The sequence below is a fragment of the Convolutriloba macropyga genome, chromosome 2, assembly GCF_964194025.1.
Source record: "Convolutriloba macropyga chromosome 2, txConMacr16.3, whole genome shotgun sequence".
Taxonomy (NCBI): Eukaryota; Metazoa; Xenacoelomorpha; order Acoela; family Convolutidae; genus Convolutriloba; species Convolutriloba macropyga.
In genome coordinates, this window is record NC_134469.1 from 42073670 (window position 1) to 42101072 (window position 27403).

The 27403-nt window shown below is 35.7% G+C and overlaps 2 protein-coding genes across 3 annotated transcripts in view; both read right to left on the bottom strand.

Annotated features, from left to right (window-relative positions):
• Positions 1–27403, bottom strand: part of LOC142358676 (uncharacterized) — a 207122-nt gene that overhangs the window by 82559 nt on the left and 97160 nt on the right. The window lies entirely within an intron of this gene.
• On the bottom strand, positions 14492–16580 carry LOC142358675 (epsin-2-like). The gene has a single exon (XM_075410175.1). The coding sequence runs from the start codon at positions 16538–16540 to the stop codon at positions 14900–14902; it is 1641 nt and encodes a 546-aa protein (XP_075266290.1). The 5' UTR covers positions 16541–16580; the 3' UTR covers positions 14492–14899.

Below are 27403 nucleotides of genomic sequence, written 5' to 3' on the forward strand. Positions count from 1 at the left end.
AACGAAAGAAGTTTGGATTTGAACCACGATTTTTCGGTTCTTGGCCTGTTTTTCTACTTTTGTTTTTGAGGTCTGTTTTGATTTTTTATGTGATCACTTTCTGGGTCAGTATTAAAAATTCCATGCATTTGTTTAAGTGGTGAATGTATTTTGTTGTCTTAATTGGTCTACGGCAACTATTGATTGCTTTCTGAGCAAAATTTTCATTGAAAGAAAATTAATGATATCTTCTTTGTTCTGTGTTGCAGTGTTACTAAGCCCCAATACTGACAAGTCAAACTGAAATAAGTCAGCCACCGGACTTCTAAACGGGAGCAATTTCCATCGTGCAAAAATCAGAAAGTCGAACATGAACAATTCATTTGCAGGGCAGTTTTATAATTTTAAATTTTTCGAGCAGTTATCAAGGTTAAACAGCCGAAGTAACACTTTTCACACTTTTTGAAACAAAATTACATTATTTATTTGAAAATTTATCTCCAATGCCATTCGAAACACCGCATCTTAAATAGCCTTCAGGAAAATTGGACAGTTCTTTCAATATAATCAGACCTTTTCGAGTATTTAAAATTATTCTTCCCACACCACTTAATGGATGGAATAAAATGGACAACTGGGTTTTTTTTAGTTATTGTGAGTGTGAGTGGCATCACTAGAAAGCCCGTCCAGCGTAGAGCGCAAAACTAAAAAACCATTTTCAAGATTACGTTTTTTTGAGCAGCTATCCAGGTTTAAATGTTTGTAACATTTCAGCATTTCACTCTGTTTATTTTTGCACAATTACGTTAACCTTTTCAAAATTTACATGTTTTAGTAACCCTGAAGCGATAATGAGGCTAATTATTGTCTTATCGTGGTTTTCTCAACAAAAGATGTTTGGATTTGAACCACGATTTTTCGGTTCTTGGCCTGTTTTTCTACTTTTGCGTTTGAGGTCTGTTTTGATTTTCTATGTGATCACTTTCTGGGTCAGTATTAAAAATTCCATTCATTTGTTTAGGTGGTGAATGTATTTTGTTGTCTTAATTGGTCTACGGCAACTATTGATTGCTTTCTACGCAAAATTTTCATTGAAAGAAAATTAATGATATCTTCTTTGTTCTGTGTTGCAGTGTTACTAAGCCCCAATACTGACAAGTAAAACTGAAATAAGTCAGCCACCGGATTTCTAAACGGGAGCAATTTCCATCGTGCAAAAATCAGAAAGTCGAACATGAAAATTCATTTGCAGGTCATTTTTATAATTTTAAATTTTTCGAGCAGTTATCAAGGTTAAACAGCCGAAGTAACACTTTTCACACTTTTTGAAACAAAATTACATTATTTGTTTTAAAATTTATCTCCAATGCCATTCGAAACACCGCATCTTAAATAGCCTTCAGGAAAATTGGACAGTTCTTTCAATATAATCAGACCTTTTCGAGTATTTAAAATTATTCTTCCCACACCACTTAATGGATGGAATAAAATGGACAACTGGGTTTTTTTTAGTTATTGTGAGTGTGAGTGGCATCACTAGAAAGCCCGTCCAGCGTAGAGCGCAAAACTAAAAAACCATTTTCAAGATTACGTTTTTTTGAGCAGCTATCCAGGTTTAAATGTTTGTAACATTTCAGCATTTCACTCTGTTTATTTTTGCACAATTACGTTAACCTTTTCAAAATTTACATGTTTTAGTAACCCTGAAGCGATAATGAGGCTAATTATTGTCTTATCGTGGTTTTCTCAACGAAAGATGTTTGGATTTGAACCACGATTTTTCGGTTCTTGGCCTGTTTTTCTACTTTTGCGTTTGAGGTCTGTTTTGATTTTCTATGTGATCACTTTCTGGGTCAGTATTAAAAATTCCATTCATTTGTTTAGGTGGTGAATGTATTTTGTTGTCTTAATTGGTCTACGGCAACTATTGATTGCTTTCTACGCAAAATTTTCATTGAAAGAAAATTAATGATATCTTCTTTGTTCTGTGTTGCAGTGTTACTAAGCCCCAATACTGACAAGTAAAACTGAAATAAGTCAGCCACCGGATTTCTAAACGGGAGCAATTTCCATCGTGCAAAAATCAGAAAGTCGAACATGAAAATTCATTTGCAGGTCATTTTTATAATTTTAAATTTTTCGAGCAGTTATCAAGGTTAAACAGCCGAAGTAACACTTTTCACACTTTTTGAAACAAAATTACATTATTTGTTTGAATATTTATCTCCAGCGCCATTCGAAACACCGCATCTTAAATAGCTTTCAGGAAAATTGGACAGTTCTTTCAATATAATCAGACCTTTTCGAGGATTTAAAATTATTCTTCCCACACCACTTGATGGATGGAATAAAATGCACAACTGGGTTTTTTTTAGTTACTGTGAGTGTGAGTGGCATCAATAGAAAGCCCGTCCAGCGTAGAGCGCAAAACTAAAAAAAAAAACATTTTCAGGATTACGTTTTTTTGAGCAGCTATTCAGGTTTTAATTTTTGTAACATTTCAGCATTTCACTTTGTTTATTTTCGCACAATTATGTTAACCTTTTCAAAATGTACATGTTTCAGTAACCCTGAAGCAATAACGTGGCTAATTATTGTCTTATCGTGGTTTTCTTATCGAAAGTTTGGATTTGAACCACGACTTTTCGGTTCTTGGCCTGTTTTTCTACTTTTGCGTTTGAGGTCTGTTTTGATTTTTTATGTGATCACTTTCTGGGTCAGTATTGAAAATTCCATGCATTTGTTTAAGTGGTGAAAGTATTTTGTTGTCTTAATTGGTCTACCGCAACTATTGATTGCTTTCTAAGCAAAATTTTCATTGAAAAAAAATTAATATCTTTTTTGTTCTGTGTTGCAGTGTTACTAAGCCCCAAAACTGACAAGTCACACTGAAATAAGTCAGCCACCCGATTTCTAAACCGCAGCAATTTTCATCGCACGAAAACCAGAAAGTCGAACATGAACAATTCATTTGCAGGGCGTTTTCATAATTTTGTATTTTTTGAGCAGCTATCAAGGTCAAACAGCCAAGTCAACACTTTTCACAGTTTTTGAAACAATTACATTATTTATTTGAAAATTTACCTCTCGAGCCACTAAAAACACCGCAGCTTAAATAGCCTTCAGGAAATTTGGACAGTTCTTTCAATATAATCAGACCTTTCCGAGGATTTAAAATTATTCTTTCCACACGACTTGATGGAAGGAAGATCAAAATGCATAACTGGGTTTTTTAGTTACTGTGAGTGTGAGTGGCATTACTAGAAAGACCGTTCAGCGTAGAGCGCACAACTAAAAAACCTTTTCAAAATTACGGTTTTTTTGAGCAGCTATCCAGGTTTAAATTTTTGTAACATTTCACTTTGTTAATTTTCGCACAAAGAAGTTAACCTTTTCAAAATTTACATGTTTTAGTAACCCTGAAGCGATAATGAGACTAATTATTGTCGTATCATGGTTTTCTTAACGAAAGAATTTTGGATTTGAACGACTTTTCGGTTCTTTGCCTGTTTTTGCACTTTTGCGTTTGAGGTCTGTTTTGATTTTTTATGTGATGACTTTCTGGGTCAGTTTTAAAAATTCCATGCATTTGTTTAAGTGGTGAATGTATTTTGTTGTCTTAATTGGTCTACGGCAACCATTGATTGCTTTCTAAGCAAAATTTTCAATGAAAAAAATTAATGATATCTTCTTTGTTCTGTGTTGCAGTGTTACTAAGCCCCAACACTGACAAGTCACACTGAAATAAGTCAGCCACCCGACTTCTAAACGAGAGCAATTTCCATTGTGCAAAAATCAGAAAGTCGAACATGAACAATTCATTTGTAGGGCATTTTCATAATTTTGTATTTTTCGAGCAGTTATCAAGGTTAAACAGCCGAAGTAACACTTTTCACACTTTCTGAAACAAAATTACATTAATCAGTTGAACCTTTTCAAAATTTACATGTTTTAGAAACCCTGAAGCGATAATGAGGCTAATTAGTGTCTTATCGTGGTTTTCTTAGCGAAAAAAGTTTGGATTTGAACCATGACTTTTCGGTTCTTGGCCTGTTTTCCTACTTTTGCGTCTGAGGTCTGTTTTGATTTTTTATGTGATCACTTTCTGGGTCAGTATTATAAATTCCATGCATTTATTTAAGTGGTGAATGTATTTTGTTGTCATAATTGGTCTACGGCAATTATTGATTGCGTTCTAAGCAAAATTTTCAATGAAAAAAATTAATGATATCTTCTTTGTTCTGTGTTGCAGTGTTACTAAGCCCCAATACTGACAAGTCACACTGAAATAAATCAGCCACTCGACTTCTAAACGGGAGCAATTTCCCTCGCGCAAAAATTAGAAAGCCCAATATGAACATTTCCTTCGAAAAGCATTTTCATAATTTTGTATTTTTCGAGCAGTTATCAAGGTTAAACAGCCGTAACAGTTTCCACAGTTTTTGAAACAATTATATTATTTAGTTGAAAATTTACTTCTAGTGCCATTAGCAACACCGCAGCTTAAATAGCCTTCAGGAAATTTGGACAGTTCTTTCAATATAATCAGACCTTTTCGAGGATTTAAAATTATTCTTTCCACACCACTTGATGGAAGGAAGATCAAAATGCAGTTGGGTTTTTTTTAGTTACTGTGAATGTGGGTGGCATCACTAGAAAGCCCGTCCAGCGTAGAGCGCAAAACTAAAAAAACATTTTCAAGATTACGTTTTTTTGAGCAGCTATCCAGGTTTAAATTTTTGTAACATTTCAGCATTTCACTTTGTTTATTTTCGCACAATTATGTTAACCTTTTCAAAATTTACATGTTTTAGTAGCCCTGAAGCGATAATGAGACTAATTATTGTCGTATCATGGTTTTCTTAATGAAAGAAGTTTGGATTTGAACCACGATTTTTCGGTTGGTTGCCTGTTTTTCGACTTTTGCGTTTGAGGTGACTTTCTGGGTCAGTTTTAAAAATTGCATGCGATTGTTTAAGAGGTGAATGTATTTTGTTGTCTTAATTGGTCTACGGCAACTATTGATTGCTTTCTAAGCAAAATTTTCATTGAAAGAAAATTAATCATATCTTCATTCTGTGTTGCAGTGTTACTAAGCCCCAATACTGACAAGTCAAACTGAAATAAGTCAGCCACCCGACTTCTAAACGGGAGCAATTTCCATCGTGCAAAAATCAGAAAGTCGAACATGAACAATTCATTTGCAGTGCATTTTCATAATTTTGTATTTTTCGAGCAGCTATCAAGGTTAAACAGCCGAAGTAACACTTTTAACATTTTTGAAACAAAATTACATTATTTCAACCGTTTCAAAATTTACATGTTTTGGTAACCCTGAAGTAATAATGAGGCTAATTAGTGTCTTATCGTGGTTTTCTTAGCGAAAAAGTTTGCATTTGAACCATGACTTTTCAGCTCTTGGCCTGTTTTCCTACTTTTGCGTTTGAGGTCTGTTTTGATTTTTTATGTGATCACTCTCTGGGTCAGTATTAAAAACTCCATGCATTTATTTAAGTGGTGAATGTATTTTGTTGTCTTAGTTGGTCTACGGCAAATATTGATTGCTTTCTACGCAAAATTTTCATAGAAAAAAAATAATGATATCTTCTTTGTTCTGTGTTGCAGTGTTACTAAGCCCCAATACTGACAATTCACACTGAAATAAGTCAGCCACCCAACTTCTAAACGAGAGCAATTTCCATCGTGCAAAAATCAGAAAGTCGAACATGAACAATTAATTTGCAGGGCATTTTCATAATTTTGTATTTTTCAAGCAGTTATCAAAGTTAAGCAGCCGAAGTAACACTTTTCAAACTTTTTGAAACAAAATTACATTACTTACATTACTTATTTGAAAATTTATTTCTAGAGCCATCAGAAACAACGCAGCTTAAATAGCCTTCAAGAAATTTGGACAGTTCTTTTAATATAATCAGACCCTTTCGAGGACTTAAAATTATTGCTCCCCCACCACTTGATGGAAGGAACATCAAAATGCATAACTGGTTTTTTTTAGTTTCTGTGTGAATGGCATCACTAGAAAGCTCGTCCAGCGTAGAGCGCAAAACTAGAAAAACCTTTTCAAAATTACGTTTTATTTGAGCAGCTATACAGGTTTAAATTTTTGTAACAATTCACTCTGTTAATCTTCGCACAATTATGTTAACCTTTTCCAAATTTACATGTTTTAGTAACCCTGAAGCGATAATGAGGCTAATTATTGTCTTATCGTGGTTTTCTCAACGAAAGAAGTTTGGATTTGAACCATGACTTTTCGGTTCTTGGCCTGTTTTTCTACTTTTGCAATTGAGGTCTGTTTTGATTTTTTATGTGATCACTGTCTGGGTCAGTATTAAAAATCCCATGCATAAGTGGTGAATGTATTTTGTTGTCTTAGTTGGTCTACGGCAAATATTGATTGCTTTCTACGCAAAATTTTCATAGAAAAAAAATAATGATATCTTCTTTGTTCTGTGTTGCAGTGTTACTAAGCCCCAATACTGACAAGTCAAACTGAAATAAGTCAGCCACCCGACTTCTAAACGGGAGCAATTTCCATCGTGCAAAAATCAGAAAGTCGAACATGAACAATTCATTTGCAGTGCATTTTCATAATTTTGTATTTTTCGAGCAGCTATCAAGGTTAAACAGCCGAAGTAACACTTTTAACATTTTTGAAACAAAATTACATTATTTCAACCGTTTCAAAATTTACATGTTTTGGTAACCCTGAAGTAATAATGAGGCTAATTAGTGTCTTATCGTGGTTTTCTTAGCGAAAAAGTTTGCATTTGAACCATGACTTTTCAGCTCTTGGCCTGTTTTCCTACTTTTGCGTTTGAGGTCTGTTTTGATTTTTTATGTGATCACTCTCTGGGTCAGTATTAAAAACTCCATGCATTTATTTAAGTGGTGAATGTATTTTGTTGTCTTAGTTGGTCTACGGCAAATATTGATTGCTTTCTACGCAAAATTTTCATAGAAAAAAAATAATGATATCTTCTTTGTTCTGTGTTGCAGTGTTACTAAGCCCCAATACTGACAATTCACACTGAAATAAGTCAGCCACCCAACTTCTAAACGAGAGCAATTTCCATCGTGCAAAAATCAGAAAGTCGAACATGAACAATTAATTTGCAGGGCATTTTCATAATTTTGTATTTTTCAAGCAGTTATCAAAGTTAAGCAGCCGAAGTAACACTTTTCAAACTTTTTGAAACAAAATTACATTACTTACATTACTTATTTGAAAATTTATTTCTAGAGCCATCAGAAACAACGCAGCTTAAATAGCCTTCAAGAAATTTGGACAGTTCTTTTAATATAATCAGACCCTTTCGAGGACTTAAAATTATTGCTCCCCCACCACTTGATGGAAGGAACATCAAAATGCATAACTGGTTTTTTTTAGTTTCTGTGTGAATGGCATCACTAGAAAGCTCGTCCAGCGTAGAGCGCAAAACTAGAAAAACCTTTTCAAAATTACGTTTTATTTGAGCAGCTATACAGGTTTAAATTTTTGTAACAATTCACTCTGTTAATCTTCGCACAATTATGTTAACCTTTTCCAAATTTACATGTTTTAGTAACCCTGAAGCGATAATGAGGCTAATTATTGTCTTATCGTGGTTTTCTCAACGAAAGAAGTTTGGATTTGAACCATGACTTTTCGGTTCTTGGCCTGTTTTTCTACTTTTGCAATTGAGGTCTGTTTTGATTTTTTATGTGATCACTGTCTGGGTCAGTATTAAAAATCCCATGCATAAGTGGTGAATGTATTTTGTTGTATTAATTGGTCTATGGCAACTATTGATTGCTTTCTAAGCAAAATTTTCATTGAAAAAAATTAATGATATCTTTGTTCTGTGTTGCAGTGTTACTAAGCCCCAATACTGACAAGTCACACTGAAATAAGTCAGCCACCCGACCTCTAAACGGGAGCAATTTCCATCGTGCAAAACCAGAAAATCGAACATGAACAATTCATTTGCAGGGCATTTTCATAATTTTAATTTTTTCGAGCAGTTATCAAGGTTAAACAGCCGAAGTAACGCTTTTCACACTTTTTGAAAAAATTACCTTACTTATTAGAAAAATTTTTTCTAGAGCCATTCGAAACATCGCATCTTAAATAGCCTTCAGGAAATTTGGACAGTTCTTTCAATATAATCAGACCTTTTCGAGGATTTAAAATTATTCTTCACACACCACTTGATGGATGGAAGAATAAAATGCACAACTGGGTTTTTTAGTTGCTGTGAGTGTGAGTGGCATCACTAGAAAGCCCGTCCAGCGTAGAGCGCAAAAGTAAAAAAAAAACCTTTTCAAAATTACGTTTTTTTTTTCGAGCAGCAAGGGCAACTATTTATTGCTTTCTAGGCAAAATTTTTGGTTCTGTGTTGCAGTGTTACTAAGCCCCAATACTGACAAGTCACACTAAAATAAGCCATTCAACATCTAAATGAGATCAATTTCCCTCGCGCAAAAACCAGAAAGCCCAACATGAACAATTCCTTCGAAAAGCATTTTCAGAACATTGTATTTTTCGAGCAGTTATCGAGGTTAAACAGCCAAAGTAACACTGTTTGAAAAAAACCACATGAATTATTTGAAAAAATATTTCTAGAGCCATTAGAAACACCACAGCTTAAATACCCTCCAGGAAATTAAAAGGAAAAACTGACAGTTCTTTCAATATAATCAGACCTTTTCGAGGACTTAAAATTATTCTTTCCACACCAGTTGATGGAGGGAAGAACGAAATGCATAACTGGGTTTTTTACTTACTGAGAGTGTGAGTGGCATCACTAGAAAGCCCGCCCAGCGTAGAGTGCAAAACTGAAAAACCTTTTCGAAATTACGTTTTTTTTTTCAAGGAGCTATCGAAGTTTCAAATTTTGTAACATTTCAGTTTGTTAATTAGTGCACAATTATGGTATACTTTTCAAAATTTACATATTTTAGTAATCCTAAAGCGATAATGAGGCTAATTCTTGTCTAATCGTAGTTTTCTTAACGAAAGAAGTTTGGATATGAACCACGACTTTTCGGTTTTTGGACTGTTTTTCTGCTTTTGCGTTTGATGTCTCTTTTGATTTTTTTTGTGTCTAATGACTTTCTGGGGCAGTATTAAAAATGCGATGCATTTGTTGAAGTGGTCAATGTTTTTTGTTTTATCTGGTCTAGGGCAACTGTTGATTGATTTCTAAGCAAAATTTTCAATAAAAAATTAATAAACATTTTTTTGATCTATGTTGCAATGTTACTAAGCCCCAATACTGACAAGTCACACTGAAAAAAGTCAGCAACTCAACATCTAAACGAGAGCAATTTCCCTCGCGCAAAAATGAGAAAGCCCAACATGAACAATTCCTTCGAAAAGCATTTTCACAATTTTGTATTTTTCGAGCAGTTATCGAGGTTAAACAGCCAAAACAACACTTCACAATTTTTGAAATAAAATTACATGAAATATTTGAAAACTTATTTCTAGAGCCATAAGAAACACCGCAGCTTAAATAGCCTTCAGGAAATTTGGACAGTTCTTTTCATACAATCAGACCTTTTCGAGGACTTAAAATTATTGTTCCCACGCTTAATGGAGGGAACAACAAAATGCATAACTGGGTTTTTTAGTTACTGTGACTGTGAGTGGCATCACTAGAAAGCCCGTCTACCGTACAGTGCAAAACTAAAAAAACCTGTTCAAAATTGCGTTTTTTTCGAGCAGCTATCGAGGTTCAAATTTTAGTGAAATTTCACTTTTTTTATTTTTGGCACATTTATTTAAATCTTTACCAAATCTACATGTTTTAGTAACCCTGAAGCGATAATGAGGCTTCGTATTGTCGTATCGTGGTTTTCATAACGAAAGAAATTTGGATTTGAACCAGAATTTTTATGTTCTTGGCCTGTTTTTCTACTTCTGCATTTGAACATTTGGCCTGTTTTTCTACTTGCATTTTGTTTTTTGTGTAATGACTTCTGGGGAAGTATTAAAAATGCGATGCATTTGATTAAGTGAAGAAGGTATTTTGTTGTCTTAATTGATGTACGGCAACTATTGATGGCTTCCTGAGCAAAATTTTCATCGAAAAAAATTTAATGATAATTTTTTTCTGTGTTGCAGTGTTACTAAGCTCCAATACTGACAAGTCACACTGAAATAAGTCAGCTGCTCAACATCTAAATGAGAACAATTTCCATCGCGCAAAAATCAAAAAGCCCAACATGAACAATTCATTTGAAAAGCATTTTCAGAACTTTGTATTCTTCGAGCAGTTATCGAGGTTAAACAGCCAAAGTAACATTTTGCACACTTTTTGAAAAAAAACTACATTAATTATTTGAAAATTTATTTCTAGAGCCATTAGAAACACCGCCGCTTACATTGCCTCTAGGAATTTTAAATGAAAAACTTTGACAGTTCTCCTTTTAAAATAATCAGACCTTTTCTAATACTTAAAATGATTGTACACACATCACTTGATGGAGGGAAGAACAGTAAGTACATTTGGGTTTTTTGATCACTCAATTCTGGCCGATCGATGTATGAATCCTACAGAGTTGTGAGTGGAATCATGAAAAACCCCGTCCAGCGTAGAGTGCGAAACAAAGCCTTTTTAAAATTTCGAGCAGCTATCGAGTCTTTTTCGAGCGTCTGTATAGGTTTAAATTGTTGTAACATTCCACTTTTTGCTGCTATATGATCAAACGTGTTTGCTAGTTTAGAGTTAAATCGGTTTTCGGAATTTTCTGAGGTTTTAATTGGTTTTCAAATTTAAACAGCAGAATTTTAAGAGATTATACTCACGGCTTTTCTCTTTTCCCCATTTTTGCATATGTGGGTTTATGTGATTTGGTGAGTAACTGGCCAGAAAACTGTTTGCTAAGTACCAAGCTCAATACCTCATTCAACTTAACTTATGACTATCTAACTTGGGTGACCACTATTTCAACTTCATTCTCAGTTTAGATTTAAAAGACTGAGAACTCAATTTTTTTTACTTCCGCTTTGACTTATGTCTAATTTGAGTCTAATTGAGAAATAGATTTAATAGATTTGAGTCTAATAGATTTAAAAGACTGAGAACTCAATTTTTTTTACTTCCGCTTTGACTTATGTCTAATTTGAGTCTAATTGAGAGTCTAAGTGAGAAATATGAGAGGTCAATTAGTCTAAATAATAATGAATTTGTTTATTAAGATTTTACTCTCTGAAATTTAGTTTGAAAACAAAATATTGATTTCTGGATGTCAATTTTTTCTGTTTTGTTTATAAAAATGCCTTAGCAATATGAAGAATGCATTACATATGACTTAATTTCTGGCGTTTCATTTGTTCTATTGTTCAGTATCATGAAATGAACAAAACTGATCTCACTGCTACTAAGACAATTTGTTTACTTTAACGGCACATGCTTATTAACACTTCCGTATAACTTATCCATGTTTTTTTTAAGGTTTTGTTCCTCAGTCTCAACACTGGGGGGTCTCTCTGACGTTTAAATGATGTCTAATGAAAAAGAATTTATCTCTCCAAAGAAAAAAAAATAGGTATAAAACTTAACAGATTATCTGGGAGAGGACAAGACGTGGAAATGTCGCCCTCTAGGTTCCCACCCTAGCTAAATTGAAGGCAATTTAAGACAAAAAGTGATCGACTTTTTTTTAATTTATGCTAAAAAATTTCCCTACCTCCTTCAGTTTAAAAAAGGCACTTTGATTATTTTTTGAAGGTGCGGCACCTGAAATTTATGATCTGTTCATTGTAGCAAATTTCAAATGATATCTTAATGCATTTTACATCCTGGACAACATCCACGCCTGAAAACTCTCATTAAAAATTAAATTCGCCAAGCACGCGTTATCCAAGAGAACCCACTCTTTCAGTTTATGATAAAAGCCCGTGATTTCTTCGGTCTCGTCAAGAATTCCATTTTTACGAATAAGTTTTTACGCAACGGATGGAAACTTAACGCCTCTGGAAAGCCTTTCTTCAGTCTCGCCAAGAATTCCATTTTTACGAATAATAGTTTTTACGCAACGGAAGGTAACTTAACGCCTATGGAAGGCCTTTTTGAAGTACGGTCTTTGAATAAATTATTCTGGGTATTTCTCGTGCGTCTTATTTCAATGTGATATTCAAGTTACATTCACAATTCAACTTAAAATAGCTATGCATGCCCTCAGTGAATGAAAACAAATTTAAGCAATTCGTATAAATTTAGTTCATAATCAGTTAGTATTTTACTCCGCACGAATAAATCATCTACGTTTTTCTCTCCCAGAAATAAATGAGACTCGACATTTTTTTTCTGTAGGATGTGGAGAGCTTTCAATGTCGTAAAGCTACAGCATCCGGATACAAGTATACCATACTGTAATAGGGCGTTTATGTTTCCTTTATAGAAGTTAATGAGCTGAGCTCTTGGAAAAAAATACCGCAGTTTAGATATTATACCGGCTTGTTACCAAACGATAAATTCCAGTGCAATTATACTGCGAGAAATTTACAGCAAAGCAAATTGGTTGTTCAAAATAGAATAAGGCGGAGGGAAAAATATAATTAGAAGCACTTGTTTTAAAGTTTAGTTGATTAGTTCTCTACTTTAACACTCAGCTTATTTGCGGCTGACCAGAAGCTGAGTGAATTGAGCTCATCCTGAATCAGGTTTTCATCAAGTCCTGTTGCGGTAAAATTTGTGTCGTGAGGTAGCAGAATGACATTCAGCTTGGGACAGGCAGGAGTTAAGTCGTTAACATAAATGATGAATAGCAATGGACCTATGATGGAGACCTGAGGAACAACACAGGTGACAGTCTCCCATGGAGATGAGCTACCGTGGACTTACTTAACTTTTTTATGATCGAATAAATGTGATTTGAACCACTCAATTGCAATTTCTCGAACTCCATAGCTCTCAAGTTTACTTAGCAGAATACTATTGTCTAGTGTATCTAATGCCTTTCGAAGGTCCAGAAAAAAGGATGTGACATTTTTTTCACCTTTAAATCGCAAGATTTCAGTATATTGTACCAATGCATCAACACTGGAATGTTTTTTTAACGGAAACCATATATTGTGTACAATAAAGCATATCAAACCTTTCGAAGTAATAAGGCTACATAATGGCTCTTTTATAGTTAATAGTATTAACTACTTCGAAGCTATTTGTTTCAGTAAAAAAAATTGTCTGGGCTAAATATTTTTGAGCTTTGGTTGAAGACCTTCTTTTCTGTAGGTTTGTTACAGTATGAGTACTAATAGATCTCGGTGATAATAATAGTGACATTACAGAACATTATGAATAGCTGAAATAAATGGTTAATAGTATTTTGTGTCTCGACCTTGCAAAAAAGCAAATTTCGCGTTCTGGGGGGTTTTTTTGTTCTTTTTTTTGTTTTGCCCTTCATCCTTATTTTCAAAAGTTTCATAAGACAAAAATGAGCATATCCGAATCTGTCCTCCTTTTTCAGTAAAAAAAACTTGATCATGAAAGTTTAGAGTAAAGGCTTATCGATTTTAAATCGACGCCATAATAACTTCGTAAAAGTTTGTTATATATTTCCAAACTTTTTTTTCATTTTTGATTTTGCTTGTTAAAAAATGGACACCTGGGTTATTTTCATTGGTAACAAGTCCACTCGGTTTTCTCAAAAAGCATATTTTGAACTGAATGTTTTCCATTGACAACGAATGGTTCTTAACTTTTTTCAAAAATAATAACAGATTTTGGAATGCCCTTCAGTATTGTATTGTAGGCCCATAAAAACATCTCATTAACAAGATGTCCTAGCTGCTTCACATTCAATCCGATGTTCTGGGGCTCTGTGGTTTTAGTTTAGAACTTACTGAGATTGCATTTGGTTAGCACCAAAAGTTGTCAGAAATATGAGTTTTATTCAGGACTTTATATTTCCGCATACGTTTGTTTACATGAATTGATAACCAAATCACCAGAGCCTTTTGTTAACTTTTTCATGTGCACACATGATTCACTTTAAACGTGATTTACCTCGTGTTTATTTAGCATTGTTAACCTCTACTTGAATTTGATCTGATTTTTCACTCCCAATCTAGAATTCCAAGTGGGTGCAGATGTCTTTTTTTTTACTTCTGGGCTCATTTTGGGTTAAATAACTTGTTCATTTTAAAAAATTGTTTTCTGCTTGAGAGTTTGCACATAGTGAAATAAATAGAATGGATCTTTCTTGTATGAACCCCTTTTTGTATAGGTCTCTCTCCTGCTTTAAGAATCTATCAAAGTTAAAACAACATTTGAGCTACTTCTTTAGAGGCAGTCTATCTCTGCTTCATTTGGTAGACAATTGGGACAATATTGGGAATGAGTAAGGTCTAATCGAAGAAGTCTTCTCGAAGAATTGACGCAGTGAAGAAATTACTACTATTCCTATTTTGATAAGAGCATTCATCTATATAAATTTTTCACTGTAGGATTATTGCTCGTGAGAAATTGAGACGAAAATTGATCTGTGACATAAACAAAAACAAAAGATAAAAGTTTAAAATTGATTAAATAGAAAAACATTTACAATATGAAGGATGCTGTGAGGAAATTGGAAATAATGTCAGATCATTAGAGTACTGTCAGACATGGAACAAATCAATTCACCTCCCAGCACGAAACGTGAAACAATTTCTCAAAGATTTATCAATGAAGCTTTAAGTATAATCAAATTTTGAGAATGTTTCCACGAGATTGTTAGTCAGGGGATCTATACATGATTTGGATAAAGAAACATAGAAATAAATTTCAGGTCAAATCAATTGCTTTCTGCCTATCTACCTCTTTAAATGTTATTATTTGATATACAAAATTATTGTCAATCTAGTATGTAAACCGATGCAATTCATCTAATTAAGCCCAACGAAACGCTCCAAATTCCAGCTCATGTCTCAACGAAATGGATTAAAATCATTGCTTGTGTTCTGAGGGGGAATAGCAGGGGTAGAGTTGTCGAATCCTGCTGGAAAAGCCGGAATAGGTGGTGGCTGTTGGGGCGGGTATTGCATATTCCCTGGTTGTGAAAGAGGCGTAAAAGGAGTAAACAGTTGAGGCTGTCCATTCTGATCACCTAATCCGGTGCCGTTCATTGTACCGCTTCCACCGCCATTCGCCATTATATCTTGTGCCTGTTGATTTCTCAGTTCGTTTATTGATGGCTGGGGCGCTTTTGGAGGCTGAAATGGGTTTCCTCTTGCCGGAATGGAACCAGAGAAAGGATTTGAGGGAAATATCTCTCCATTATTTACGGGTCGCGTAGGAGTAATGAGATTGTCAAAATTGACAAGCTTCGCGTGATCTCCCAGAAATGATTCGGCCGCTTGTGTAGTAGGCGACGCCGGCCTCTCAAAAGCCATGATGTCATCCGGTTGTTGCGATATGTTTGTATCAGCCATCGTGTTCTGGTCCGAAGTAGGCACCAGAGGAGCCGGCATTCCTCCACCTGCATAAGTAAACAAGTCAGGATAGGGAGCTACTGTGTTTCCGCTGGAGTTGGCCAAGCCGCCGAATGGATCATTCGTAGGCGCCGGTCCGCCGAATGGGTCATTTGCAACAGCTGGTGGATTGGAATGGCCCCACGGATCAAAAGCTGAGTTGGGTTGCTGCGAGCCAGTCTGTGTCATTGCCTTTTGAGCCTGTTCTTTCAAAGTGGGCTGCGCACTTGCACCCTGGCCTAAATTGAGTGACAATAGGTCGTTGCTAGGAACTGGTGGCTTTTTCTTATCGTCTTTTTTACTTTCTTCAAGAGCCAACTGCAGCCGAATATCTGCATTTTTCCGCTGACTCTCTTCTTTTTCTGCCTCCTCTTTACTCAGCGCAAGGGCTAATTGCAGTTGCAATTCCTCCTCAGTTGCATCGGTAGGTAGTGCATTCTGCATTTCCGATGTAATGTTTGCAGACGCTGCAGCTGCTCCAGTTGTGGCTGGCAGAGTAGTAGATCTTTGTGCGCGGTGTTCACTCGGATAAGAATCTGATGCATAAGTCGGTCTCCAGGCTGTTCCTGAGGTCACATTCCTTTGACCGTTTGAGCTTAAACTCCATACAGTAGTTGAGCTCATTTTCTCCCGAAGTTTGAGAGCTTTTTGGCGTTCAGACTTCAGCCTTTCATCATCCTTCAGAAGAATAACCAAATTTTTCGCTTTTTCTCGCACTACATGTCCCATATCCTTGCCGTCTTTGTCAATGTGCTGGAAAGTTGATAAAGTTTCAATGGCGTATATATTTTTCTTACATTGATCAGCGCATTTCTCAGAACCACTCTTAACTAAGCATTCGAGAACGGTTAGGCTCTTCATTACATGTCTCCAATTTTTCCCATCATCATTTATTCTTTTCCACAGCACATTCATGATCTCCCCAAACGCGACAACATTATGAGATGCATCTGCAATCTCATGTAGAAGTGTAGTTTCAGGTCCCCAGGGGTCATTTGATGTAGCCTCGCGTACTTTAGTTTCAATGGGTGTGTAATTCTTTGCTTTGTTAACAACAGCTCGACGTAGTGTACGTGCCTTTTGTTCGGCGAGAGCCATGTTTCATTCTGAAAAAAACTATCAGGAATACTACCCAGCAGAGACCAAATGAGATTAAGGAAGAGCAAATGTGACAAAGAATAAACGGGTATTTAAAATTTTTTCTGTTTGTGCCCCAGCTTAGTGGTTGCACATTGTTTGCACACCCGAATCACGTGCCATAGTTATGCATAATGATTTACTGTGTAATATCACATGCTCTGAAACTGGGGGTGCATTTGGTACTGTGGCGCACAAACGGAAAAGATCCTTATAGCCCCAATAACGCTTAGCGGTCATATAGCGTTCACTCGAATAACCGTAAATAAACCATATGGGGGCTATAATGGGAAAGGCCCGAAAAAACAGCTGGCCGGTTGCTACCAAATTACTGCGGTAGCTTCGAAGACCTGCAGTCTCAAAACAACGCAAAAAAAGCTGAGAAAAGCAATTTCATGTTTTTCAATAGCTGGGATGTCATAATTTGATTCACAAGGGTTTGCATAAATTGTTTCTATTAGCTGCCCATAAACAACCTTCAATTCGAGTGAGATATCTTCAGCTGACTTGCGCTTCATTAAATAAATTAAACAAGTCTTTTTTTGAGAGTGAGAAAAATAATTTTTGATAGTTACTAAATCTTGTGACCGAAAATTTATTCACGAAAAAGAAAAACATTAGCTCCAAAGAGTGTGAAAAATGGCTCATAGAACTCGCAGAACTCTATAATATCCATGCATTTTCTGCTGATACTGTTTTGGCTAAGGGTTTCTAAAGCACTTTATTTCTCGGGAGTAAGCTAAAAAAATGTTTTAAGTCAAGACTTTATTTAATTTAAGAATTAGAAATATTGAGCAAATGTTACAGAGTTAAAGTTATGAAAAAAATTATGAGAAGTGTTGTTTCAGAGATGAATAAGGAGTTTTATTGCTTGGAGAAAGGCAGCTGAATAAATGAGTTGAGGTTTTAATTATGGTGGTTGGTGGTTGTGTTCATATCAGTGGTTAATTTATCTTGGTATATTTTAACCATTTTCTTTAATCGGTTTGGGATTTTCTCAAGGTTATTTTTACCCGCATGGCTCCCTGTTAGTTAAACTAACAGAAACAGGTTTGCCTGCTTGATGAAGCCCGTCAAGAACATACCTTCCTGGACATATCCCGTCAAGGTCGAATTCCGTGATGATTCCCCATCATAATTTATGATGCTTTTGCTTTTTCTGTTAAAATCCTGTTCACTCTTGATTAAATTTGTTTCTGTTGCTTAATATTGATTGTGAAAATTACGAATGGTGTCTGCAATTTGTAATATACAAGCATGTCATACTTTCTGTTCTTAGGGGTTACTATTGTGATGTGAAAATAGGGGTTACTTAGGGGTTACTAGGGGTTACTATGGTGATTTTGATGTGAAAAAAGCTTTTGATTCAGTTCCGCACGGGTTACTGTTACATAAATTATCTTCATTTGGTTTTGATCACAATCTTCCAATGCTCTTTCAATCATATCTCACCGGTCGAAAGCAAGTTGTTAAAATTGAGGGATGTTTTTGAAGTGAAGCAGTGGTGACGTCAGGAGTTCCTTAAGGTAGAGTGCTGGGTCCCCTTCTCTTTATCATTTTCTTAACGATGTTACAGACTCAATACAACATTCTGAATATTTTCTTTATTGCGATGACCTTAAATTGTTTTCTGTTTCTTCAATCGACAAAATTCAAAGTGATATAGACAGCTTATCCTCCTGGTCAATTTTAAACGAGTTGGACTTTCATCGGACAAGTGTAAAATTTTGTCTTTTAATCAACGCTACAACAATGCTGAACTCTCTTTGAATGCGTCGCGCTTGAAACACGTGGATCCAATTGTAGATTTGGGCATCACTGTGAACAGTTTATTCTGTTGGGATAAGCATGTTGACCTCAGCATTGCAAAGGCTACAAAAGTTTTAAATTTTTTGAAGCGTAGTATTCCAATCGCAGTTTATGTTTCTAGAAGAAAACTTTTATAAAAATTGACGGTGTTGTCTTTTTTGGAGTACGGTTCGGCTGCGCGGTGTCCTTAAATTTCGGCATTGCAAAAATTGGGAAAGTTTCAACACCGCTGTTTCAAATGGGTTCTGAAATGTAAAAAGTCTTACCTTGAAATTTGAAAGTCTTGGACAACTTGCCCGTTTCTTATCAGTTAATAAGAACAGATCTACTCCTTCTATGGAAATTACTAAATGGTTTTATTGATTCGAATCTTAATGCAACTTTTGTCACCTCGACATCAAGAATTCATAACTTTGGACATTTTAAAATTTCAGAAAACAGGAGATTTAAAACAGATGAAAACTTTCTGAACCAACCTCAACGTGCCGCAAATCATCTGATGCGAATGAAGATTATCAAATTTGACATGTCTAAACGTCCGTTTATGTATGCAAGTGATCAACTTTTAGGCACTCGAATTGAATACTTTGACCTGGAAAACTCATGCTCTTTTTATATAAAATGCTGTTGCACTTTTTGCAGAATTAGTCTTAATTTAATCACCTTTTGATCTGTAAAAGTTGTTTTAGCAATATTTGTACGTTTTTATTTTTTTATCTAACTAGGAATTGAGTCTTTTACTACTACTACTACTACTACTACTACTACTACTACTACTACTACTACTACTACTACTACTACTACTACTACTACTACTACTACTACTACTACTACTACCACTACTACTACTACTACTACTACTACTACTACTACTACTACTACTACTACTACTACTACTACTACTACTACTACTACTACTACTACTACACTGCCTCCCTCCAAGAAAAATGAGTGTTCCACTCACTTCTTTATGGGTCCATATTTGAGTTTAAAGACTTCTGCTTTTTCTATTCCATATTTATCACGAATATTCTGGGCTTTCTCTTCCTCTATAATATTCTTCGCCTGAAAATAAATTTGAAGAGATCCTCCCGACAGCGCTTGTCCGGATAATACAGCAAAGATAACATTTTGTAGTGTTTCAAAATTGTGGTGGTTGTTGCCACCTGTGGCAGGAACCGCTGCTCGTATAAATTGGGTGGTTGACTGAGCGCCTTTGTAGCATTATAGCCTCGAGCCTCCTCTGCATGACTTTTCTTGACGTCAGCTCCGTTTTCACTATACTTCGAAGCTTTCTGATGTTCTCCTCGGCATTCTCCAGCTCCCGCGTTGAACACTCCCACTCTTCTACTAGAGCGACACAATCACTTGTTTTGCTTTCTGGTCGGAGTTTGGCATCCTCCAATACTCTGTTCAACATTTCAAACTGCCTCCTGCAGGACTCACGCTGATTCTCATTAGAATTAATCTTTTTGTCTCTAGAATTGATCGTGTAACCTTTGGCTTTCTAGCTTTAACTGCTGAAGCTCCTTTTCGAGCCCAGCCACAGCAGTTTACAGCATTTCGCCTCGGAGATCATTCAGTTGCACCGCACTGATTGGAGCTCTGTCCACGATATTGGGTGGTTGAAGCTGCCTCAAGGGTACTACATATCTTTTATTCAACGTCACTCCTATAATCCTATAAACCTGATACCTACCGATTGACTTCACTTCGTAGAGATTGGGTTGGTAATACCAGTAATCGCCCAGTTTTTGTCCTGTCATTCGTAAATAATACAAAATACAACTAATCAAGTGTATCATTTTCAATTTCGGCTATTTCCGAAATTTAGCCTTTGCTTTTACAACTACAGGGGTTTTGTCAACGTCACACAGATCAACTGTGCACCTTTTTCTTGTCAAATTTTTTTCCCTAGATCGCTGTTTGAGATATTGAAAAAAAACTCTAAGTCACCCATTGGATTAATGAGTTGCAGTTCATCTACATGATCGGTGAAGCTGCGTATCATGTCGATTGTCCAGAACACCCGCACGACACAAATAATGACTTTCAAGCTGGTTAAAAAAGTCATCAAACTAATGGTGACTTCCTTAGCCACGTGCCAAATTTGTTACACCTAAATGATACAAAGTAATTTAATAATAAGAGTTCGTGCCACTGATGCCCGTATCTGGAGTCCATGTTGAAATAATCTAAGTTCTCATGTTCATATGAACCCTTTTGTCCCAGGAAGACATCTCATCCTGTTATTGTTTTTCTCGATTATCTTAACCTTTCGGCTGTATCGCTAAGGTGAAGGTCATCATCATTGAACAGCCCTTCCAGTGGTGCAGCACTTGACCAAATGACGTTAACTCATGCCTTGTGAAATGCCCAATGTGATTGGCCATCTCATAGGCCCTTTCAATCAGTTCTCGTCGTCGGCCATATGTATGTAATCCATGACCCGTTCAGCAACTCAAGTGCGTTCGGGTACAAGGGGTTAGAATTCGTTATTGTAAAATTTCTATGGAACACTTTAGAAATGGGATCCATGTATCACATCCCTTCTGGCTTACTGTCAGAAGACACCTTCAATGGTACTTCCTCGGTACAAATCAATTTTCTATAACATGGACAACTTAAGCGCATTTATGGACATAAAGTACTCCTCCCGCTTTTTCCGCGTTTAATCCCAGAGCGTTTTATTGATTAAAGAAAATTTGGTGTACGTTTCTATTTATTGCTATAGTTAGAACCATAGCTCTGTGCAGTTTTTCGATGTGACAATTAAATAGCTCTTTTTCTCTCAATTTTTTTTAACATAGCTCAAAAATCCCACACAAAGAGTTGATCTAGATTTGTGTCCCAGAGATCTGTCTCAGATATATATACATATATATATATATATATATATATATATGTTGCTGAAAACCTATGTCCCTCGAACATCAAGGATTCATTTGTGTAATACAATTTTCTGTGATACGGTTCGAAATGTTGAAAACTGTCTATCTGTTTGGTCTTGTTTTTTACCTAAACAACAAAAAAAAATTTTTCGTCTAACATGCTGTCAAATATCTATTGTTCCCAGCGTTGACTATTTTTGTTGTTGTCCAGTTCAAAAATTGTTCAAAATTTGTGAAAATGACTCCACGCACAGAACTCGATACTACCAAAGTCAATGAACCAAAAGAAGATTTGAAGTGGGCAGTGAAATCACCGGCCGTAGTAAAAATTTTTGAAAAACGAAAAAAAAGCATAATTATCTGGAAACGAACTAATATTCGTACAACTTCATAAACTTGAATTTAATGCATTAAAAACCTAAAACAAAACCAACCAACGTCGGGCGAATTGCTCCCAAACAGCCGGCGAGCCTATTTAAAAAAGAAAAGCAGATATGTCAAGGGATGAATAAAGATCGAAAATTTTCGAGGATTGTTTACAGGAAATCGTTTGCTTCAAGGAAAAAACATTATCTAGCTTCATTTAATTTAGTCAAAATATGCTTTTTCCGTTTGGGGCTGCTACTAATGATGAAGCCAAGAATTGTCATGCAACCAACAATATCTATCGGACGGTCACTCTTAATAGCTGATGATGATTTTTTTAGTTCAAACACTCTGTTTTTCCTAGATATGCAACAGCAACGTTTGAAAGATTCCAGTTAGAGATGAGGGAGGTCATCATGAAAATTAAAGGAGAAAAAAATTTTGTTGTCAACAAACATCCAGTTTAAGGAGTCGAGAAAAAACTTAGACGATCGTTAAAAACGCTAACCAAAAAGGGCAGAGAACCCCGTAGAACTTGGCTAGAAACTGCAATGTTGGTTCAGCAAAATAGTCATTCTGATAAAGCAGGAGTTTTTGCTTATAAAGCAGGATTTGATGTGACGTCTTATCAAATGTTTTTTCATAATCTAAATAGATTGAGAAACAGGTAGGGGATTTGTCAGGATGCAAAGTCTCCAAATAGTCTATCGAATGAAGGACTGCATTCTTTCGTGATCGGAAGCCGAATTATTTCGAATGCAACGGATCTTTAGAGAATTTGTAGAGACATTTGAAGGGCAACCCTTCAGAAATCAAAACAATTATGGGCAGTAAACTAACTGAACATTGGTTCTCAATTCTGGACTTAGATAGTTGTTTATGCAGGGGCCTGATATGGGCAACCTTCCAGGGAAATAGCAGGGAAGGTTTTACAGTAGATAATTGAGTCAGCAAACAATTTTGGAGTTTATTTTAGAAGAGGCTAGGGGAAGAAATCATTAATTTCAATGATTTTGTGAGCATAATCTGTTTCAAAATTAAATCTGAAATGGAAAAAAAATTAAAAAACTTAAGTGATTAATCGCAATGAAAAGTAAGATGTAAAACTGAAGGAGTTGCAATCGAAATTCAATCAAAAAAATTCGTTAAAATTGTTCAATGAACTTGTTAAAACAAGTTCAAAGAACTTGTTTATGCAGATAAGGCAATGGAATCCTCTAGTGTCTCATTTCCACAAAGCATATTTTTTGATATGTGGTAGTCTTCAGATTTTGCACTAACGCGAAGGATTCGGATAGGCTGCAGGACATGGGAACATTAATAATGCAGATTTTATTCATATCCCAGTACACTTCAAACTCGGTTGTCAGTCTGGTCTGGATTCTTGTATTTGGGAAAGGTTCAGAGATGTTTTTTGGTTGCTTTGAATTTAGTTCAATTAAAGTGTGTATGGTAAATGAAATGCAGTAAAAAGGGTTCGACTTGCTTTTAATTCAATTTTGCTTGAAGTAAGTTTCGATAATGTTCCGACGAAATCATTTTTACCTAATAAAATCATCGAAAGCTGTAACGACGATGCTAATGGTCAAAGTATTAAAATTGAAACAGTTCCCAGATTTGACAAATATACTTAAGTTTGTTAACTGATCGAAACAGTATTTTTTTGGTGAGTTAAAGTCGTTTTGTAGAAGTCTGGTGTCAACTTTCACAAGTATAGAATAGAAAACAATTTTAAGGGATCGCTGAGAACGTGGAGGCTCTGACCAAAACATCATCAAATTTGTATCCCATTTGATGTGTAGGAGTATAATGGAAAAGAGGTTCAAGTCAAAGGCCTGATAGATATCTAAAATTCTTGCTCTAAATAATTTGGCCTACCCATCAATAACCAGTTACACAAGGATAGATGAAGTCACCACGAACAAAAATAGGTTGAATTTTTCTTTGGAAAGATGAGGCGCACGTTTTTGTGACACTTTTTAGTAAATTTTCAAATTGCTAAGGTGGTACCATTCGTTGTGTCAATTCTTATACCCCAGCAAAGGTCTAAAATTTTTGTCAATAGAAGAGGAGTCAAGCCAAGTTTAAGTTAGAATAACAAGTTCAATTCTGTTGAGCGTAAAAAATTTCAGTAGGGTCATCCGTTTTTCATTGTAATTATGAATTTGACATTAACAATTAATAATTTTGTCTAAAAGGAGATGGAAAGAGAGAGAGAGAGAGAGAGAAAGAGAGAAAGAACTAATTCTCAAAGAGAAACCAAAAGTATTAGCATATGCTCTTTATAACAACACAATTTGTACAAGTACATACAAAACTAATAGGTAAAGATTAAGTCAACGCAAAATGCTTTTTGATCAAGAAATCTTTGACAGCATTTATGTCACTCGTACTGAATCCGGTAATAATCTTATGACGAAAAAGATAATTAGCCATAATTTTACTCCGTGAGAAGAATGATTTTGAGTTGGTAAATATGGGGTCGATTACAAATGAGCTGGAGGAGCAGACACGTTTTTCACTGAAGTTGGCATTGAAGGTGATAAATTGATCGTAGTCAGGTTTGTATTTATTGTTCATGAGTTGTGCTAGAAAAACAAAGGTCGGGAATTCGATAAAATGACACATCGATAGTGCGGAATGCTTTTTGAGTAGTGATTGATATGGCGTTTTTGTCCCAAAAATCCATTTGAAGCATTGCATTTAAACTTTTCCATTGACTTCGGACGTGTTATGTCAGGAGACCAAGATGGTATTCCCTAGAGAAGTACAGATAACACTAAGAATGAATAGAGTTCATACTTCTTCCATTACGGCGTTTGCCATCGCATTTTCTGTTTCAAAGCGTAAAAGCATCTCGTAGCATTATTCAAATTTGTTAACACGTGCTCTGTCCATTTGAGGTTATTGCTAACAATTATTCCAAGATCCTTTATATGAGCAACATCATCTAAGAGATGGTGATTCATTTCAACAGAGGAAGACCCCTTCAAATTAAGACACTTTGTTTTATCGAGATTAGCGATCATTCCGTTTGCAATGTTCCAGTTTTAGAGCCGCGAAAGATCATTATGAAAATTTAAAGACGACGTGAAAATGAGTTTAAGGTCATCTGCAAACGTTCAAGCTAGACAGTCTAGAAGAATACTTGGAAGGTCATTAATAAAGATGAGAAACAAAAACGGGCCAATTGCGGAACCTTGTGGTACTCCACTAGTGACCATAATCGGATCAGAAAAATAACCATCCAGATTAACAATTTGGGAACGGTTCTCCAGATAGCAGATGAATAAGGTCCAGAGCTCCTCTTTGAAGCCAAAAAAGTTCAGTTTGGCGATTAGAATTTCATGCGGAACTTTGTCAAAGGCCTTTTCATATTCAAAGTAAATCGTAAAAAGGGTATGAGATTTATTGCTGTACAATGTCTCCAAATAGTTGATTAATTGCAGAACTGCATTTTTTCGTGACTGAAAGCCAAACTGCTTAGAAAGGATTTGGTGTTTAGATAATTCATAAAGATAATTGAAAAGTAAGCGTTCAAAAATCAAAGAGACTATTGGCAGTAAACTGATAGGGCGGTAGTTTTCGATGTTGGATTTGGAAAAATTTTGTGCAAGGGCCTAACATAGCGGGAATAGATCGAGATTCAGCAATTGAGTAAAAGAGATAAGATAGTAAATCTGCAAACAGATGGGGAGTTACTTTAAGGAGAGAACAAGGGAAGAAATCATTCTTTAGGTAAGTTGATGTTTTTGTTTTCATTATCTAATCTAAGATCAAATCAGGTCTTATGGATGAACCGAAAAAATTAAGTCTGACTGACTCGTGCTAGAGTAAGTGGATTGCGGACATATGAGCTTGCGTTGAAGCTTTTTTCAAAGAAATTTTTGAAGCACTTTGCGATAGCTATAGGATCTTCAAGCGCTTTGTGTTTATAGAACATATGTTTGGGATAAGATGAAGTTTTCAGGCTACGTAGTAAAGCAAAACAATCGGGCAGACATGTGGTAATTGAACCGTTAAAAAAACAAATTTTTTCCATTTTGAAAAACGCTTCAAACTCAGAGTCTAGTCGAGATAGTTGAGATCGATTGCTTTCCGTTGGCTTCCGAGCAGCTCGTTTACGCGCCGTATTCAATTGGTTTAAAGTGTGCATAGTTAACGAGCTATAATAGAATGGATTTGCTTTGCATTTTGATCGGTTACGCTGGAAGTTAGTTCGGATGCTGTTCCACAGAAAATCATAGTAAGTTGTTACGTCGTTGCTATTCGGCGAGGCATCAAAAATGAAATATGTCCAAGATTCAACAAATTTATTGAGATTTGTTGCCTGATTAAAGCAGTATTGCGTTGGTAAAATAGGGTTAGTATGTTAAATTCTGGTGTCAACCAGAACTTCGATTGGAAAGTGATCGCTAATCAGGAGATCCCTGCGAACTTGGCAGCTGGTAGAGGCTGCCGCTGAGCCTGCATCGATTAAAACATTATCAGGAGTGCGTCCTCTATGATGTGTAGATGTGTAGGAGTGTCATGGATGAGTGGTTCCAGGGAGTGAATTATTAGGATATTTATAATTTCTTGTTCTTGATAAGCTTCCAGTTGCAAGCGGGTTGCAATGTAAAATAATTACATCCTAGATGTGTCAGATTGCATCGCTTATTTGAATTTCTCCAACAATTGAGGTATGTTTTGCATTACAGTAGGATCAGTGTCCGTGCACATTTGTTGAATAGTTCAAAGTCTGTAAGTCTGAATGAGATTCGGTTTAATCCAAATCGGTTTGATTCATATCTCCTTTAAAGAAGATCCTTCTCTTTGCGTTTTTCCCGCATAATTTTTGTTTAGAGAAAGTTTTGATCCCTTTCAGACGTTACTGTGGCTTATAATTGAGCGGCAAACATAGCTAGAGGAAAAAAAATTGATGTGGTGGAGTGTTTGCACGCGTTGACAAAAGAAAAAACACAAGATTGGCTTAGCATCATCAGAAATGCAAGAGATATAGAGTCAGCAAAACTGGCAAACCCTACGATACTGCTGACAAACAAATTACTGATCAAAGTTTTCTAAGACAGAAAAATTCAACTATCCAAAAAATCAGCTGAGAAAAATGTAAAATCAAGGCAGACAGCACAAAAGCAAAAACGCACAATTAAGGACAAAACTAGATGAGTAAAACTAACAACCTCCCGTCTTCAACAACCTCTCCACGTAAAGTCAACGTAGCTGTGATTTTTTTTCCGGAGAGCCTTGCTGTCAATTGTTTAAATGCTTTTGAAGTGGATGGGCCAGTTCTACCAGTGCACGCGAATACAAATCGACAAAATGTTGCTTTCTCAACATCAATTACTCCTTGCTCAGATTCGTTCTTTTTACTCGATTCATGAAAACTGTAGGCTTCGTTTTTGCTTTCAGGCACTTTAAGCGGAATGATTTTTTTTACATTGATGTGTTTGTTGTTGAACCTGGGTTACCGAAGATCGTTGGCCTTTACATCCAATCTTCCATCATCAGCAGTTGTCATTGTTTTAACAGCAATGTTTGCCTTTGGAACGGCTGAAGATGATGTCACGGCTCAATATGACAGACATCACTTGACAAATTCACAAATAAAATCTGCAGTTGATTATTTGTCAGATGGATTTATACTCCTTTTAGACAATGAAAAGCATATGCCACATGGAAGTTCTTTGAATGCGCATAAAAATGGTAGCTTCACGGGGTTCCAACCATAGCGAATGACAAACACATCAACTCTCCA